General features: G+C 43.3%; 1 protein-coding gene across 2 annotated transcripts in view; it reads left to right on the top strand.

Moving 5' to 3' along the window:
• NALF1 (NALCN channel auxiliary factor 1) overlaps positions 1 to 18615 on the top strand; it is a 343840-nt gene that overhangs the window by 310769 nt on the left and 14456 nt on the right. For both annotated transcript variants that reach the window (XM_081908249.1, XM_081908250.1), the window contains exon 2: positions 15489 to 15660. In XM_081908249.1, the coding sequence (XP_081764375.1) occupies positions 15489 to 15660 (172 nt within the window). The remainder of the gene's footprint in view (positions 1 to 15488; positions 15661 to 18615) is intronic.

Here is an 18615-nt window from a genome sequence, read left to right as displayed (position 1 = left end):
TTCCTGATACAGAACATTGGGGCTAGGGGAACAAAATATTATTGGAGGAAACTAGTTATCTGGACATTTCGGTCTGGGTTCAGGCCTGGTTTGGGGACAAAATGACCTGAAGGATGATCTCTTCAGGGAGAGAGAGACAGAGGAAGTTCAATCTTGTTAATCATGCTGGATCCTCAGTGGTTCTTTATTCTGTTGAACACAGCATGCCCTCGGATTCTGTCTGTGGGCTGAGGGTCAGAGGCACTGGATTATAGTAGTTCAACTGCTACCTGTGTCCTGAGCAACCCCAGGACATCCCTGATGTCCTGCAATGCTACACACACACACACACACACTTCCAGCCTGAAGGCAGCTGTCCCCAGATCTGTGTCCTACAGAGCAGTTGCAGCAACAGTGGGACACCCCCTGTCTTCTTTATGTACTCTTGCTACACAGAAGCCATCATTGCTCTTTCCTCTTCACTCCAAATCTAATGACTGCTCCCAGCAGCGGCATATACATTAAACATATGCTGCTATGCAGCACCTTACGGTTAACTGCCAGGGGGCTGAGGCACAGTCACTCAACGCCACTCGAAGGAACCATCTCTGCTGGCAGGGGCTGGCAGGGTTCTGATAAGTGTGTGGTGGAGTTAGGGGGGCCATGAAATTGGCCCAGAAGAGGGGACCAGAAGTTTAAGGGGGTTGGTGCCACCCATGAGACAGGGCAGGGGGAGGAGGAAGGCTCAGAGCAGGTGTGCAGGATGTGTTGGGAGCAGAAGAAGAGACTGTTCAGGTGAGGGACAAGCCAGTCAAATCCTTCTTATCCCCCGCTGCACTGACTCCTAGTATGTCTGCCTGTTCTGGATGCCCTTGGAGCAGGTACACAATCTGAGAGTATTGTTTGATCTCTCTCTCAATAGAAGTCAATTGACCTCTGCGGCATGGAGTGCTCACAACCAATTTTTTACATCACTGCTAGATTACTGTAATGAGTTCTATGGGCTTAGTAGGCTGATGTGGCAAAGTACTGAGTGGTATATCTGGCCCTACACATTTATGCTGGTTCTTAAGGACCTGCACTGGCTGCTTGTTTGCTACCAAGCCAAGTTCAAGGTTTCATTCTTGAGATATAAAGGCCTAAAGCACTTGGGACTAGCATACCCAGCAGACCACTTCCTCTACTATGGGATAAGCTATCATAATAAAGGCTAATAAACGTTAGATGCGATGCCTAGTTGTGGCATCTTGCTTTAGTCAATCGCAGATCTGTTTACTTATTTTGTTTGCTAACCATCACATTAAGATGCACAATGAAGTGTCATATTGTACCCTAAGGGCAGATTTCTCTATCTATGCATTCAGTAAACAGGCAGCAAGATAAGTGTTGGGTTGTGAACAAGTGGTAATACTTGTGACAGGCAGATACTAATATCTTTGTGTGCTTGGTGACTTTCCACAACATAAAGCCAATCTTCATGGTAATCAGCAGTGATGGCAATTTCACTGGTACTCTGTTCAGAAATGCTGGTGCAAAAGCATTCTTCTATTAAATTTTATCAAAAGCTATATACTGATTAGGTAACGCTAAGTTAGGGCAATACATGTGTGATTTACTAGTCTCCTTTCTCTACCCTACTTTTAACTGATAAAATACAATCTGCTGATTTGTTTTGTTATAGTAGCTTATAAATTAACTGGTGGAAATATTTATAATCTATAAGAAATACTTCATATGCTGTAAAACTAAACAATTCTCCTGTAATATTAAGCATTCGTGTACCTAACAAATAATAGCCTATCATAAAACTCAGGAAGCTCTCAATGGAAGCCCTGCAGACAATATGCATTCCTTGTAATAGTTTGATTTAATTTGGCTGATAGGATTTAATGCAATAAATTCTTCAGATTTTACCACAACTGAGTTTAATCTTACTTGGGGGGGAGGGGAATGACGGTGGAAAAGCACAGATGCAATCTGTATTTGTCCCTTTTTCATCTTTTCTAAATTCAAGTTACTTTAGCTGTTCTGATATATGACACTTTGGTATTTTTCTCATGTATCTTTTTAGATACATACAAACCAGAATGAAGGCTATAGAACAGCTCAGAAAAGGAAAGGCACAGACCTTTTCATTCACAATATTTGATTTTTTAAAAATAAACTTTACATGGGAAGGAAAGCAGATTCAAAAAGAAAACCTTAGAACCAAATTGCAGAATCAAGTATGACCCAATTGAAATCAATATAACCGAACCTTCAAATGGTATCAAAGTACCACTGATATCAGAGGGCTTCAGATGCACATAATGTTATATGAAATGTGTATATAAGCACTGTGTCAGAGAACACATAGTAACAAGAGGTACATGGTGTGCAAATGTCAAGTGTACAGGGAATAAAGTATCATATCCAGCTACTTTGTCAGGTATATGTTCTGCCATACAGAAGTGGTGTGTGTGTGTGTGTGTATGTAGGAGAAAGCTATTGCAGTCATATCTTGCTTGTGGGCTTCCCATAGCCATCTGATTAGCCACCGTGGAGCTAGAAAGGGCTTTAACGTGATACATCAAGGTTCTTCTTCTGCTTAGTAAAGGTAAAGGGACCCCTGACCATTAGGTCCAGTTGTGGCCGACTCTGGGGTTGCGGCGCTCATCTCACTTTATTGGCCGAGGGAGCCGGCATACAGCTTCCGGGTCATATGGCCAGCATGACTAAGCCGCTTCTGGCGAACCAGAGCAGCGTACGGAAACGCCGTTTACCTTCCCGCCGGAGCAGTACCTATTTATCTACTTGCACTTTGACGTGCTTTCAAACTGCTAGGTTGGCAGGAGCAGGGACCGAACAACGGGAGCTCACCCCTTCGCAGGGATTCGAACTGCCAACCTTCTGATCGGCAAGTCCTAGGCTCTGTGGTTTAACCCACAGCGCCACCCGTGTCCCTTCTTCTGCTTACTAGGCCACAAATGTATGCACTGGGCACCCTATAGAACCAAAGTCCTCTTGATATGCAGCACTATGGTCTGTGGGTGTCTGTTTAAGTACAGTTGGTGACCATTTTAGGCGATTGATGTGCGATTGCCAGCACACAGGTCCTTTTGGATCTGGAAGAGGAAAGAACGTGGTAGCAGTGGAATGGGGTGAGGAACACTGATGCACTGGGGTGGTGGTGGCCGGGAATGGAATCCCCACATGAAATTATTGTTGCCTGTATTATAAGCCTGAGGAACTGCTGGTGCTCTACAATTATTTTAAAAGCAAAAGCAGACAAGCTGGTCCATAAGGCGGGTGGGGGAAATCCACAGGCAATCCTTTTATTAGGGCCAGCTAAAATTGTGGCAGGTTTTTGAGTTATCTAGATGTGCATCTGTGTTGGCACGGATGCTGTATGTAGAGAGCTGTTCCCAAGCACACATGTAGATTGTTTACTTACACATCCACAGATAAGAGGAAATGCATCACTCATAAAGGAAAAAAAAGTGTATGTAGAAAATGCAAAGGGGACGTGGGTGGTGCTGTGGTCTAAACCACTGAGCCTAGGGCTTGCTGATCGGAAGGTCGGCGGTTCGAATCCCCGCGATGGGCTGAGCTCCCGTTGCTTGGTCCCAGCTCCTGCCAACCTAGCAGTTTGAAAGCACGTCAAAGTGCAAATAGATAAATAGGTACCGCTCCAGCGGGAAGGTAAATGGCATTTCTGTGCGCTGCTCTAGTTTCGCCAGAAGCGGCTTAGTCATACTGGTCACATGACCCGGAAAAACTGTCTGCGGACAAACGTTGGCTGCCTCGGCCAGTAAAGCAAGATAAGCGCTGGAACCCCAGAGTTGTTCGTGACTGTACTTAACTGTCAGGGGTCCTTTAACTTTACCTTTTAGATAATGCAGATTTATATACCTTTACCTTACCTTTTAGATAATGCAAATTTATATGCACTATAGGTAAAATAGCAAGGCAATACATCTCACCATAGTTGTGACCACCATGACCAGGTTTGTCTGTGTGCCTGCTCAGTCTCTGTCCAGCTCCTAAGTGTTGAAGCGGCCCTGCTGTCCCTTCTTGGTTATCTTTGAAACTGGGCTTGGACCAGGCAGACCTTCAAACAGAGGACTCATTCAAGCAGAATGCTGTCCTCTGACAGAACTTCAGATAAAGGACTGTCCTATATAAAGTAGGAGTTACAGCCAACCTATGCAGATCCCACTTGCTAGATCATTTGTCACTTGGTACCTGATTACTAATGATTCACAGAATGTCACAGCTTTAATCACATGTGTGTTCCCCCGTTCCCCCCCAAAATGTGCAATGGTTACCTAGTCTCATATCTCAGTATGTAGCTTATATATCTTGCTCTTGTTTAAGAACCCAATTTTATTTTTTTATATAATAAAAAAACCTGTCACGTTTCTCTGCTCTGGAATCCATAGAAAATTGATTTTTCCACCACTTCCACAGCTTTCCTTGGTTTTCGTGCAGCATAAGCCAAGACCTATGTTTTATTGAATCGAACCCTTAGACAGTACATCATATTTTGGAGAGGCAACAATTCTGCACTTGAGACCTACACTCAATGTGAATTCTCCAGAGGACTCTTTCTACCCCAGCAGTTTGACATACTGTCCCTTTTACTGCTTTGCCGTGTTTAACAGTTAGAAGTAGAGAGGAAGGGCATGTAAAAGCAGGAGAAAATGAAAAGGAGACTGAACAAGAGGGAGAAAGGGTCTTTGTATTTGGAATGTGGGTAAATGATCCTTTGTACTGTTGTAAACAAAATTGCCCTTTTCCTTTATGGGGTATCCAAGAGCCCATATAGAGTCCTTACATAGGTTCCCTATTGGTAAGAGAAAATAACAGGTGCCAACCAGAGAAAATTGAGAAGCAAAGCAGCTAGTAAGCTTGATCTTTATTGATCTGTTTGAACAGGGTGCTCCCCTCACCCGCAGGAGAGGAGGAGGAACCCAGAACAATGGTGCGCAGGGCCTTATAAAGACTTTTGAAATTGCCACCCTGTAGATCAAAACCACCCCCAGAAACATCATACATACATCACAGAAGGGGTGTAACCTAAGACCACCCCTCAGATACATCACACCTACATCACAAAAAAGGCGGCCTAAAACAGAAATTTGAATGTTGTTTTTCTCCTGTCATTGTTTATCTCCTGTCTGGCAGGTTACTTGATTGGATTGCCTGGGGAGCCTGGCCAGTCTTTTGTAATGATAAATACTTAGTTCCTGGGCCAGGTCACAGGTTCACACCCTATTCATATCTTAAATGTGTCTTTAAGACAGGATTTGTGAAGGAAAAGACAATGGGGAGGCTTTTCCATTTTCCTTTGACCTTGCAGAGAAAACATTTGGTCAGTTTGGGAATCAAAATGGTTCCTGGTTGGTCTTTCTGTGCTGATCTATGTATGTGCTTGGTAGGTACACTTATGAACATTTAACATATATCTAAAACCTCAAAATTCCTATCACAGTACATTCAGGTAGTTTGATTCACAGACAACATTCTAGGTTGCCATGTTTGCGTACTTCAAAGGGCAGTTAGAAAGAATAACACGACGGCACACTGTGAAAACAACATAATCAAGAAACATGTATTAATAGTAACCTAAGGGTTATTGTTCCTCACATTCTCTGGGATGCTTGCAACAATGTACATTACATACATCCTGATTATACTTCCATTGTTTATGTAGTTTCCAGTTCCAGCTGGCCTTATTTAATCAGAGTTGACATTATTGCAATGTAGATCTACAGCTCAACAGGAGAAATGAAGAGTGACATAATAAGGACTATTTCCTTGGTTTCTCATAAAGAGGCTTTCAGTTGAGTCTTAGGAATAACACAAGGATTACTCAGTGTTGCTGGCTACCTTCTTTCAGGAGACAAAATGATGTCTCCCGGCACAATGTATTCAGAAAACAGTACTTTGTTTCGATGCAGAATTTGCAACTTATGAACCATTTGTGACAGATTTGCAGGCTTTGTATCGCCTCACCCTACCAGGGTAAAATAGAGGCCTCCCTGCCATTAAGTGTATTCCCTCTCTCCTCTAACGCCTACAAAACATTTTGAAACATGAACAGTGACTTAGCTTTTATTTCTTCCCAAAGCAACTTTGTGAAACAACATCATATTAGCTCCAAACAGTCTTTTTTTAAAAAAAAGCATGTTTCTTTCTTTATTGAAAGTTAAAAAGCACATAATTATATGTGCACTAAACATGGTGAGACGTAAATAAAAGAGAGAAAAAGAAAACGAGAACAGCAGCCGTGTAGAAGGGAAGGTAAAAAAAAAGGGGGGGGAGAGAACCCAAAACTGTATACTTTACAAAGTTGCTATTATACTTCACCAGATCTTAACCTATTACATTCGTACCTTGGAAGTTGAATGGAATCCGTTCCAGAAGTCTGTTCAACTTCCAAAATGTTCGGAAACCAAAGCGTGCCTTCTGGTTGGCTGCAGGAAGCTCCTGCAGCCAATCGGAAGCCGCTGAAGCCCCGTTGGACATTTGGCTTCCAAAGAAACATTCTGAAAATGGAACATTCACTTCCGGGTTTGCGGCGTTTGAGAGCCAAAACGTTCAACTTGCAAGGTGTTTGGGATCCAAGGTATGACTGTACAGTATTTGTAAGAATGGATTCCAAATATCGTTGAATTTGTCCATGTCAAGTCTATGTTTGTATGCAAGTTGTTCATATGTTGCGAGTTTGTATAAGTCTTCAATCCAATCGTAGAAACGAGCTGCATTTTTATTTTTCCAATTCATCAGTATCGGTCCTCTTGCTGTGGTAAGGGCACAGTCTTGACCCAGTTTTCCTTTGGCAGACATGTCAATTTTTCAGAAGCTTTGAAACCATGAGGGCAATATTGAATATTGAAATACTGAGGAAACTTAAATAGGTGTGGTTCTTACTTCCTTATCATACCTAGGTAAAGGTAAAGGGACCCCTGACCATTAGGTCCAGTCGTGACTGGCTCTGGGGTTGAAGTGCTCATCTCGCTTTATTGGCCGAGGGAGCCGGAGTACTGCTTCCGGGTCATGTGGCCAGCATGACTAAGCCGCTTCTGGCAAACCAGAGCAGCGCACGGAAACGCTGTTTACCTTCCTGCCAGAGCAGTACCTATTTATCTACTTGCACTTTGACGTGCTTTTGAACTGCTAGGTTGGCAGGAGCAGGGACCGAGCAACAGGAGCTCACCCCGTTGCGGGGATTCGAACCGCCGACCTTCTGATCAGCAAGTTCTAGGCTCTGTGGTTTAACCCACAGCGCCACCCGCGTCCCTATCATACCTAAACTTTAGTAAAAGAACATAAAGTATAATGTGCATAACATAAGGCAGCTATCAACATATTAAAATAGCCAACAAAGCAGCTAGCCGGGTGGGACCAGATTGCTTACTTGGTTTTTCCAATAAGGAAGGAAGACCACGACTATTCTCTGGCTCCCCCCTGGTTACCAGCAGTGGCCACCATGTTGGAAAGCAAAGTAAGTAACACAGCTGCTACTGCAGCAAGATCAGTTACATCAAAATAAGCAACACAAGTTTCTGTTTATGAATAGAAAGTGAATATACACAACCCGTGTTGCAACTGCAAGCTGTTGCAGCCAATAGTAACCAAAGTGCAGCTGCACCCAATAGCTGTCTATCCTGCCCTTCTTGTGAATAGCTTAGCTTTTGCTATTTGGGACCGCTGGAAAAGAAAGAGTTGAAAATAGATACCATAAAAACATTACAGTGGTACCTCGGGTTAAGTACTTAATTCGTTCCGGAGTTCCGTTCTTAACCTGAAACTGTTCTTAACCTGAAGCACCACTTTAGCTAATGGGGCCTCCTGCTGCCGCCGTGCTGCCGGAGCACAATTTCTGTTCTCATCCTGAAGCAAAGTTATTAACCTGAAGCACTATTTCTGGGTTAGTGGAGTCTGTAACCTGAAGTGTATGTAACCTGAAGCGTATGTAACCTGAGGTACCACTGTATAGCAAACCAAATGAAGGTGGTGTTATTTGGGCTTAGAAACAATGTGTGCACATTACTGTGCACACACGAACTCATATTTAATATTGGGGGGGGGGACGCATAGAAAATAAACGCTGGTGTAATGAAGGAGTAGCATAAATGTTGGATATTCAATTACACTTTATAATAAGCTCGGAGGCTTCAGTATTGTTTCATTACCATACACAGCCAGTGTTGTTTATTTGTTTGATTAATATGCTGCTCCATCTTGGTAAATAATTTATCATTGGTAAATAATAGCATACTCCAGGACTATTTCTTTAGTCATACTCTTAGACTAAGGTTGGAAAAGTGATTTAAAAGGTTCCAGAATACTGAACATCTTCAGGTATTTGTAGGCACTTTCAGAGGCCCAGGGAGGCCCAGGCCACTTCCAGCTTTTGAGGCTCCTAAAGGTAAAGGTAAAGGTACCCCTGCCCGTATGGGCCAGTCGTGTCCGCCTTTGGGGTTGTGCGCCCATCTCGCTTAAGAGGCCGGGGGGCAGCGCTGTCCGGAGACACTTCTGGGTCACGTGGCCAGCGTGACAAGCTGCATCTGGCGAGCCAGCATAGCACATGGAACGCTGTTTACCTTCCCGCCAGTAAGCAGTCCCTATTTATCTACTTGCACCCGGGGGTGCTTTCGAACTGCTAGGTTGGCAGGCGCTGGGACCGAGCAACGGGAGCGCACCCTGCCGTGGGGATTTGAACCGCCGACCTGACGATCGGCAAGTCCTAGGCACTGAGGCTTTTACCCACAGCGCCACCCGCGTCCCATACTACAAATGCAAAATGAAAACACAGGAAACTAAAATAAAGGCATGCATGTATCCTTTGCAAAATGCAGTAATTATCCAGTAAAAATCTAGCTTTCGTACAGTGTCAAAGTTTGTATTTTGGCTGTGTACACCCCATACCTTTAAGGCACGTTCAAAGCATGTTCTTTCCCTCAGTTAAGGGTTGCTGGGAACTGTAGTTCTGTGAGGGGCAAACTACAGTGCAGTCAATAACCAAAGGCCTGCTTGAGATATTATGGCCAGCAAATATGCACAGTTTCCTTCTCATGGGGCAATTATGCACATTCTCCATGCCTGAGGAACATGCACAGTGGCTGGTTGATATGCATATTAACTGCTCAACTTATGTTCCCCTTTTCATTTACACGAGTGTTGTGTGCTGTGCAGCTTGCATTTCCCAATGGCAACTGTTTCTTAAAACAGTATTTAGAAGCTGGAGCCCCAGGGGTCCCTTTACCTTTAAGTGTCTGTAGGGCTGCAGCCTCATCAATCTCATTAGATTCCCATAGGGTCTCCCATCTGCTATCAGCCATACCAGCTCCTATAGAACATTACATGGGGTTGGCCTAGGATGCAGTCTTTCTTATGGCTGAATCAAATATTTCTGATGATTCCGGTTCAGTCCTCATGTGTCACAATTCAGGATTCAAGTAAAGAACCATTTGTTTAAAAACCATCACATATTTAGATTGTTGTCACTTCAGCTGTAATTGTGTGGGTTTTTTTTTTCCTTCTAATGTGGAAGGTGCTCTAATTTTTTTTTGTATATTTTTTTTTGTAACAGCCTGAATGTTTCTCTTTCCGGTTCATTTCTGTTTTGATAATGGTGTGTGCTTATTGGATATTCTGATTCATTTTATAATAATATGTAACAAAACATCAAATTAGAAAAAGAAAGCTTCCTCATATGAAAAGTGTGCCGTTTCTTTAGCTATAAAAGGTAGATGTAGATTTAGGAAACTTCTGTCTGCTGCCTTAAGGGGTGTGAGGACTGGAGTATTGATTTGAAATGGGAGTCTGAAAGCTCATAACTTTGGGAATATAATTTGGATTTTCCCTAGGCCAGTGAAAGGCATGTAACCTGAAATATCTGTGGATTTTTCACATACTCAGAACTTGCAAAGTTCTTTTAAAAACTGTACCTGTAGGTGGATGTAAAAATAATTGCAAACAGTGGGAACTCTGCACCTTGAACAAAATATTTGCAACAGGTATAACTTAGCCATTTTCCATTAGATATTTCTGAAATTCGAACAGAATCATACTTCTCCCTGGGCCAATTCAACATGCCAATTTTTATACCGATAGGACAAATTGTCTTTATTTTATAATGAATCACTTTCCAGTCTTCCTCTCCTCTCAGCTATAAACGGTAGAACATTGAAAATGCCAGCTGCACTGTAATATCTTGGGATCACCCAAGAAAGATGCTTAGCAAGAGGTTCCAGGCCAACAAAAGGGTTTAACTTAAAGTATTTGTATGTTTCCCAGTAACAGGGTTTTCTGGGTGCCTTGCCTAGGTAAAGGTAAAGGGACCCCTGACCATTAGGTCCAGTCGTAGCCGACTCTGGGGTTGCGGCGCTCATCTCGCTTTATTGGCCGAGGGAGCCAGTGTACAGCTTCCGGGTCATGACTAAGCCGCTTCTGGCAAACCAGAGCAGCGCACGGAAACGCCGTTTACCTTCCCGCTGGAGCAGTACCTATTTATCTACTTGCACTTTGATGTGTTTTCGAACTGCTAGGTTGGCAGGAGCAGGGACCGAGCAACGGGAGCTCACCCCGTCGTGGGGATTCGAACTGCCGACCTTCTGATCGGCAAGTCCTAGGCTCTGTGGTTTAACCCACAGCACCACCCACGTCCCTTGGGTGCCTTGCCTGATCACTATTAAATAGTGATCAGGTTTTTTTTAAGCAGCATTAAAAATGTCAGTGGCAGCAAGTAAAAAACTAGAAAGATGCACAGCAATGCTAAATGTACACAGCAGATCTGGAACCCAGTGTATTAAGAGCACATGGATCAACGGTGCTTGAAAACATATTGAAAATAGTATTGACAAAAAGACACTAGGTACAGTAAGCTTCTCTGGGAAGGGCATTCTCAAATGGTTTGCCACCAATGAAAAGGCACTCCAGATCTCAGGATCTGGGTAGTTTTGCCTCCCACACTCCAATGCACGATAAATTTATGGAACACATTGCCCCAAGATGAGGTCATGGCTGCTAGCCTACGGCCATGTGGATTATGCGTTTGTCTTATGGGATGTATAAAATTATGCATAGAGAAGTTTTCCTTCCTGTCTTGTAATATTAGAACTTGGAGACATCCAAATGAGCTGAATGTTGGAATATTCAGGACAGACAAAAGAAACTACGTCATCAGAAAGTTAAATGATGAAATCTGAGCCCAAGTAGTAGTGTTGACCACCAATTTGGATGGCACTAATAGAGGATTAGACAAATTTATGGGATATAAGGCTGTCAACACTATTAGCCATGACGGCTATGTGATACCTCCATGTCAGAGGCAGTATTTCTCTGATCGCGGGTTGTTGGGAATCACTACCTGTTGTGCTTTTGGGTTTTCCATAGGCATCTGGTTGGCCACTGTGAGATGAAGAAGCTGGACTGGTTGGGTCACTGGCCTTATTGAGCAGACTGTTGCATTCTTATGAGCACCATGTAAAGTTTAGAACACTATTGCCTATTCTGATTGGCAGATATTCTGGGTTTTGGCAAATATTCTGGGACCACTGGCATGCAACCGATGTGCTTCGCCATTCAGCCAAGGCACCTCTCCCAAAACATCTGTAAAGCTTCGATAGCATGGGGAAAGGATGGTAGCTCTATCAGCCCTGATAGATAAACAGACGCCTCCAGGTATATGGGACAATATGCCTCTGACTAGCAGATGATGGGTTTGGAGGGAGAGTTGTTTTCGTGCCCTGCTTCTTTGCTTTCCAGAAAGCTGGTCAGTGTGGGAAATAGATGGTCTAACCCAGAATGGTGTTCCTGTTGTTCTTAGGCTGATGCCATCACCAGTGTATGGTGCACTGAGAAAATTCACTTAGCTGCCTCAAAATATGCCACCTCGGTTCACCATGTATCGAAGTGAGGAGGAGAATACTCTTCACTAAGATGTCTCAGTAGCAGAAGCATAACAGGTCCTCTACTGCTAGTTGGAAGGTAGCAATTGACTTCTAGAGTGGGTGGTGCCACTTCTCCTGTTATCAGCAATGCCTAGCTGCTCTTAGGTAACTCCTTGAGAATCAGCAAACCCCTTTCATTTGCTACTGTGGAGTCGGATTTTCACAGCAATAATTTATTCAATATTTGTATTTTTCCCAACAGGAGATGCATAAGAGATAAGATCAGCCAAGGCATTGAAAGCACAAGGGTTATTAGTTTCATAGCTAGCTGTTTCGAAAGCCAGTACAATTTTTAAAAAGCTCTTATCCAAACAAAACAAAAGTTTCACCTTGATTTTTTTAGCCTGTAAATAACATGTTTAAGCTAACAACAACATGGAAGCTCTCCTTAAGCAATTGATATTGCATTTGTAATGGGAATATCTTTCCCTGCAAGGTACAATGACAAAAATCCAACTGCAAGTGGCAATCATAAACCACAGATTAGCAATAGATGTTTTTTTTCCCCTTTTCTTAGCTGGTCACCTAGCAACTTTGCCACTACCTGCTGCCATTGCAAATAAGCTGAAGATAACAGCTTTGTGGGTAATTACAGAAATTAAACTTTTACTGACACAAATTAAAACCAGAACAGATAAAATGAAATGGGTTTAAATTGAACCAAGTTCTCTAGGAAATTATCCCTTTTCAAGCTCCCAGCTGTTGAATTTCCAGTTCCCTCCTCCCTTAAGTTCTCGTTGTGCTTTTTGTGAAGGCTAGGTACAGAGAGGAAAAAGGAAAAATAATCAGTTAGTCTATACTGCTTTTTACAATTGCCAGTGGAAGAAATGTACTTACTAATCCTCTCAGAAATGCTTAAATGACCATTATCCAACAGCTTAGATAAGAATAATAATATTAAGAAATTGTATGAGGCAGTTATTTTTCTGGGATTCATTTATTTAAATGAGCATTCTGCCCTCTTTTAAGGGCTCTGGGCAGGTGAGATGTTTAAAGAAACAGATTAAAAACATCTAAAAATAAATACCCCCCCTCCAGTAAACAAAATATACCTTCCATTGGCTTAATCCCCAGTTGTTGTTTTTTAAAGTGTGTTGTTTTTATTTTTTTTAATTACCTCTCACTTTTTAAATATACATATAAACTCAAAGCAGCTTATGACATTAAGGTTCATATGTATAAAAAAATCAAATGAAAATCTCAGCCCCGTTGTAAGAAAGATCTTCTGGGATATTGATTTAGATTTAGTAAAATAAGCCCCTGTAATGCCATTGTGTTTCCTGGGGTAATCTGGGGGTTCTCTAGCTCCAGAAGAAGCTCAGGGTGCAGTTCATCTGTGGACTTCTTGGGTTGGTAGATTTCTTCATAGTACACACAGCATTTGCTTATCTGCCAAGGGAGAGAGGTCTTGCATGTAGACATGCCAACAAGTATGCTGGGGGTTCACTGGGTTGGAACTTAGTGGGCAGGAGCAGAGCCCTGCAAACTGTGGTGGATGACCGTAGATCACGGGCAGATCCTGGCAACAGAATATGGTGAATAGTGAGTGGAGCAAGATTCCAACTCAGAAAGCCAGAAAGAGAGCTGGGATGGAATCTGGCGAGTCGGTGTGATAGTCTGGTGAAATATGACTGGTCATGGATACATTTGCAGTTGCTACTGAGACTGTTGACGTGCCTCTGCTGTTCAAATATGGATAGTGAACTTTAGTGAAAGTACTCGTTGGCAGTGCTATTTTTTGGGGGGGGGGCATGTCCTGGAACTCACCATGAATGCCTTCCATGTATGGCAATGGCGTTCCCCTGAAAGGTGCCAGAACTTGAGTTCGGGCTAGAAAAAAAACCCAGTCATAGGATTAAATGAAAGGAGATGTTCTCAAAGCCCAAGCTATTCATGAAAACATATATGAAGATTAACTGCTACAGGTAGAAAAGTATTACATCTAAGCATGTTATTTAAAAAGTAGATCAATATGCTCTTGAACTACGTTGCCAGAAATATCTGGGGTGGAGGGCTCACGGTTATGAAATCCAAATTAATGGTCCTTCCAGTTGTTTCTACGTATGTCCTTTCATCCCGAGAGTTTAGATGTTCAAGTGATTAAAAAATATGGAAATAGTAAATTTATATAGCATGACACCTGAGTGATCAAAGGAGCCCTGTAGCACATTGCTTTTAGCTGCTATACCTGGGTTTTGATCTTTAGTTGCAGGGAACCAGCACCACCTTCTGTGAATATTTGTGATTGACTTTACATGGTGAAACTTCAGCAGGCAAACTGATTGGTATATCATTTCTGGAAGCTCTTTCTTGTATTTTGTTTCCATTGTTCAAGTATATAACTTTGCCAAACAGATGTGGATTCACTCTGCCAAGGGGACTTTTCAATGGAGGCAATGTACAGGCAGACAGAAATCACTTTAAAATCTGGGCCTGGCAGCCGGCACCAAGGTAGCTGAAAAGGAAGCAGGCTTCTCCTCTTCCTCCAGGTGTTGCTGCTGTTCAGAAATGGCTGATGCTTTCTCTTAACTCTCCAGTGCATTCATTTCCCAGATAAGCTCCACCAACCATACCACAGTTCCAGTGCATTTTGGCATATTAAATCTGCCTCCTTTTTTCTTCTCCCTGATCCCATTCTGGATCTGGGGTCTTTGGGCCCGATGAGAGAGATGCCAGGGGCCATCTCTCCCTGCCCAATACCACAGCTGCTCCCTTCACTTCCCCATGCAAGTCTTTCATCTCACTGATGTGCTTGGCTCCTCATCTCTCTACCGTCTTGCATTCTGGGGTCCTGGAATATCTCATTGGCAGTCCCATGCCTAGCATATTAATGTGAGGTCAAAACTTTAGATAAGCGGGAGTTAATACAGCATGCTGAGGAAGTCCTGGCAGAGATTCCAAGTGCTTTCCTTTTTTTAAAATGGAGAAGACTGGGTGTGATTGCAATATTAAAGCCTCATCTGGAAGCACCCAGCAGCTTAGATTCCATGCTAGTCCTACTCAGAATAAACCTACTGAAATTAATGAGCCTAAGTTAAGTCATATTCCTTAACTTCAATGGGACTACTCTGAGTAGGACTGGCACTGAATGCCACGCAGAGAGTAAGGTTTGGGCCCTGTGGGCATTGTAGGGTGATATCTCCCTGAAGGACCTATGTGGCAGCAGTGGACTTAGTTTGGTTGTCTTGTTGAGGCACAATAACAAAGTGAAGCCAATTCTCCAAACAGGTCTTTTTTCCACCTGCATGGAAAAGGGAAGCAGGTGATCCTGAGCCTTAGTTGTTGTTGCAGCTTGCTTGTCCACATAAAGCTAAAGCCTGTTTTGGTATTACATGCAAACCAGGCATGTATTTCATGGAATTAATGATTGGATAAAGAAATAGAAAGCATTTCAGAAAATCATTTTCTGGAACTGGAAGGAAAGTAATGCAATTTACCTGAGTGAGAGTCTCTTAGAATTGTGTGCTGTGCAAATGTGTACATAGTGAATCCTGGCGATGTTGCTTTGGCTCATCTGTATGTCTGATTCTTTTCTTTCTTTCTCTCCCCCCCCCACCTCTTCCTTAGACTGTCTACAAAGCCTGGCTCTGTTCCCAGTATTTTGAAGTCACACAGTCTCACTGCAACAACACAATTCCTTGCAAGCAATACTGTTTGGAGGTTCAGACAAGGTGTCCATTTATATTACCAGACAACGATGATGTCATCTATGGAGGATTATCCAGTTTCATCTGTACAGGTAGGACAGATTTCAGCAGTCGTTATTTGGCGTCTCTCTCTGAACACACCACCGTATGATAGGGCAAAGTATAGTCATTCCCAAAGGCTTTCAAAGGTTGTAAAGCAAAGGTGTCCAAAGGAAGCTTGAGAGCAACCTGTCCGTGGGTCGGCATGGCTGGGGATCATTACACAACCTGCCCTTGTCTGTGCTTCTGTTTCCCCATCACCCTGCTATTCCATTGCTATCAGGTGGTACAGAAATTCCTCACTTCCTCCTTTCTACCCAAGAGCCCTTCCCCAAAACCCCAGCCCAGTCCAGAACCCTATGTCTGAACAGCTACCACTTCCCACCCACCCCTCTCTCTCTGTTGACTTACAATTCTCAGAGGCAAGTGCATGCCAGGCTAATCTTATTTGTTCTCTTTCTATTGGGTATAATTTATTTTAATGCTCCTGTGCACCTCCTGCTCATGTTGCCTGCTCAAAAGCCACAGTTGCTCTTTCAGGGCCTGTGTGGAGAGAGCTTCTCATGCTGCTGGTTGAGCTCTTGGGTTCCTTCTCCCTCCTAATCCCCCCCCCATGAACTGCATAACCCAATGCCACTTCCTGCCACTGTAGCTTGGCAGTTCCAGTCTATGTGCCCTTGCTCACATTGGTAAGTGGTGGTGATTACTGGGTGATTGTTGGGCTAATATTGCCAATAATGCACTATAACCTCACCGTAGGTACTTATTATTTTATTTTTTTACAAAGGACCACATTTCTTTGCATTCTGCACATCAGGCTGGCCATTCATGCAGCCTGTCAGCTGAAAAAATGGCGAAATGGTTCACCTGTCTAAGACCTGTTTAGCTCCCAACTTCACTGTTGTGAGTAATCAATAGCTATTCCCCCTTATGACTATGTTCTGTTTCTGAATACCAGTTGCTAGAAAGAGACAGAGGGGGGAGTGCCCTTGTGCTCAGGTCCTGCATCATCATCATCATATTATTTATATCCCGCCCATCTGGATGGGTTGTCCCAGCCACTCTGAGCAGCTTCCAACACATATAAAAGCAATAAAACATCAAACATTGAAAACTGCCACAGGGCTGCCTTCAGATGCCTTCTAAATGTTGTGTAGCTCTTTATCTCTTTGACATCTGATGGAAGGGCACCACTGCCAAGAAGGCCCTCTGCCTGGTTCCCTGTAACTTCATTTCTTGCAGTGAGGGAACTGCCAGAAGGCCCTCGGAGCTGGACCTCAGTGTCCAGGCTGAACGATGTGGCTGGAGACGCTCCTTCAGGTATACAGAGCCAAGGCTGTTTAGGGCTTTAAAGGTCAGCACCAACACTTTGAACAATGCTCAGAAATGTACCTCGGGTTACAGATGCTTCAGGTTACAGACTCTGCTAACCCAGAAATAGTACCTCGCGTTAAGAACTTTGCTTCAGGATGAGAACAGAAATCGCGTGGCGGGAGGCCCCATTAGCTAAAGTGGTACCTCAGGTTAAGAACTGTTTCAGGTTAAGAATGGACATCCAGAATGAATTAAGTTCTTAACCCGAGGTACCACTGTACTGGGAGCCAGTGTAGATCCTTTAGGCCAGGCAAACTCTGGCCCTCCAGATGTTTGGTCCTGTTAGCTAGGGGTGATGGGAATTATACTGCACCCCTTCTGTGTGTAGAACGCATACACAGAGCTCAGCATACTTTCTATAAATCACTAAGCGACCACATCAAATTCCTGATGGGAAAAAAGGGACTTTGGTCACATCTTCTCCTTAACATAATTAAAGGAGGAGAAATTCTAGGTTTTGCAATACTGCAGGGAGAATAATTAATTATTGAACAGGAACCTTTTATCATGCTTGCTTTTGACACTGCTATTAACTGTAACATATGCATACAATATCATGGCTAATTAATTCTGTTGAACATGCAGGGCAGAATAAGTTATTCTTCACTTTTAGACATTCACAGCTAATGCATATATATACTAGGGAGTCTCATATGCCCATACCAAGCCCAGAGAAATCTGCAAAGTCTGACATAGCAGAAGGACCTGGAGTCAGCACAAATGCCACAGCCAAAATACCAGCCTAGCCCTGGTATGTACAAGGACTACCTATCCCAAAGTGGTAGGAGGAAGACCCACACAGAGATCTGCTATCCCAGGTGGTTACTGTTATTTACCTTGATGCTCCTTTGCTCTGTCTGCAAAGAAGGCTGAGGTGCCTGAGATATCATAGTAAAAATACAGCCATACAATTGTTAAAAATCTAAAAACTACAAGAACAAAACATCAGCATTGCACAACAAGAACAATAATTACACTGTTAGATTCAATGAAATTTTACCTCCTGAAAGACCAGTGAACAGGCATGTCTTCAATTGACATGTTTAAAAATTAATGGCAACCTGAAGGAGCATCTCCACCCCCATCGTTCAGCCCGGACACTGAGGTCCAGCTCCAAGGGCCTTCTGGTGGTTCCCTCACTGTGAGAAGTGAGGTTACAGGGAACCAGGCAGAGGGCCTTCTCAGTAGCCCACCCTGTGGAACGCCATCAGATGTCAAGGAAATAAACAACTATCTGACTTTTAGAAGACATCTGAAGGCAACCTTGTTTAGGGAAGTTTTTAATGCTTGATGCTTTATTGTGTTTTTAATATTCTGTTGGGAGCTGCCCAGAGTGGCTGGGGAAACCCAGCCAGATGGGTGGGGTATAAATAAGAAATTATTATTATTCCACAGCTGAGGTGCCACCACAGAAGAAGCCCTGTCTCAAGTCACCATACCACAGACCATGCTGGTCAGGAGGGCCTCTCCTGCCAGCCTCAAAGCAAGGGGGCATTAGGTATTAGGAGAGACACTTGGGCCCTAAGCCTTTTAAGCTTTTTGTATGCCAGCACTAACACCCTCAGTAACTCATGGCAGGATATGTTGTGCTTTTAAAGACCTATGATCCCATCTAGCCTGATAGCTACCAGTTG

The sequence above is a fragment of the Podarcis melisellensis genome (assembly GCF_964234715.1).
Source record: "Podarcis melisellensis genome assembly, chromosome: 4".
In the NCBI taxonomy this organism is placed as follows: Eukaryota; Metazoa; Chordata; class Lepidosauria; order Squamata; family Lacertidae; genus Podarcis; species Podarcis melisellensis.
Note: the sequence above shows the minus strand (reverse complement) of the source record. Positions and strands in the feature narration are given on the sequence as shown.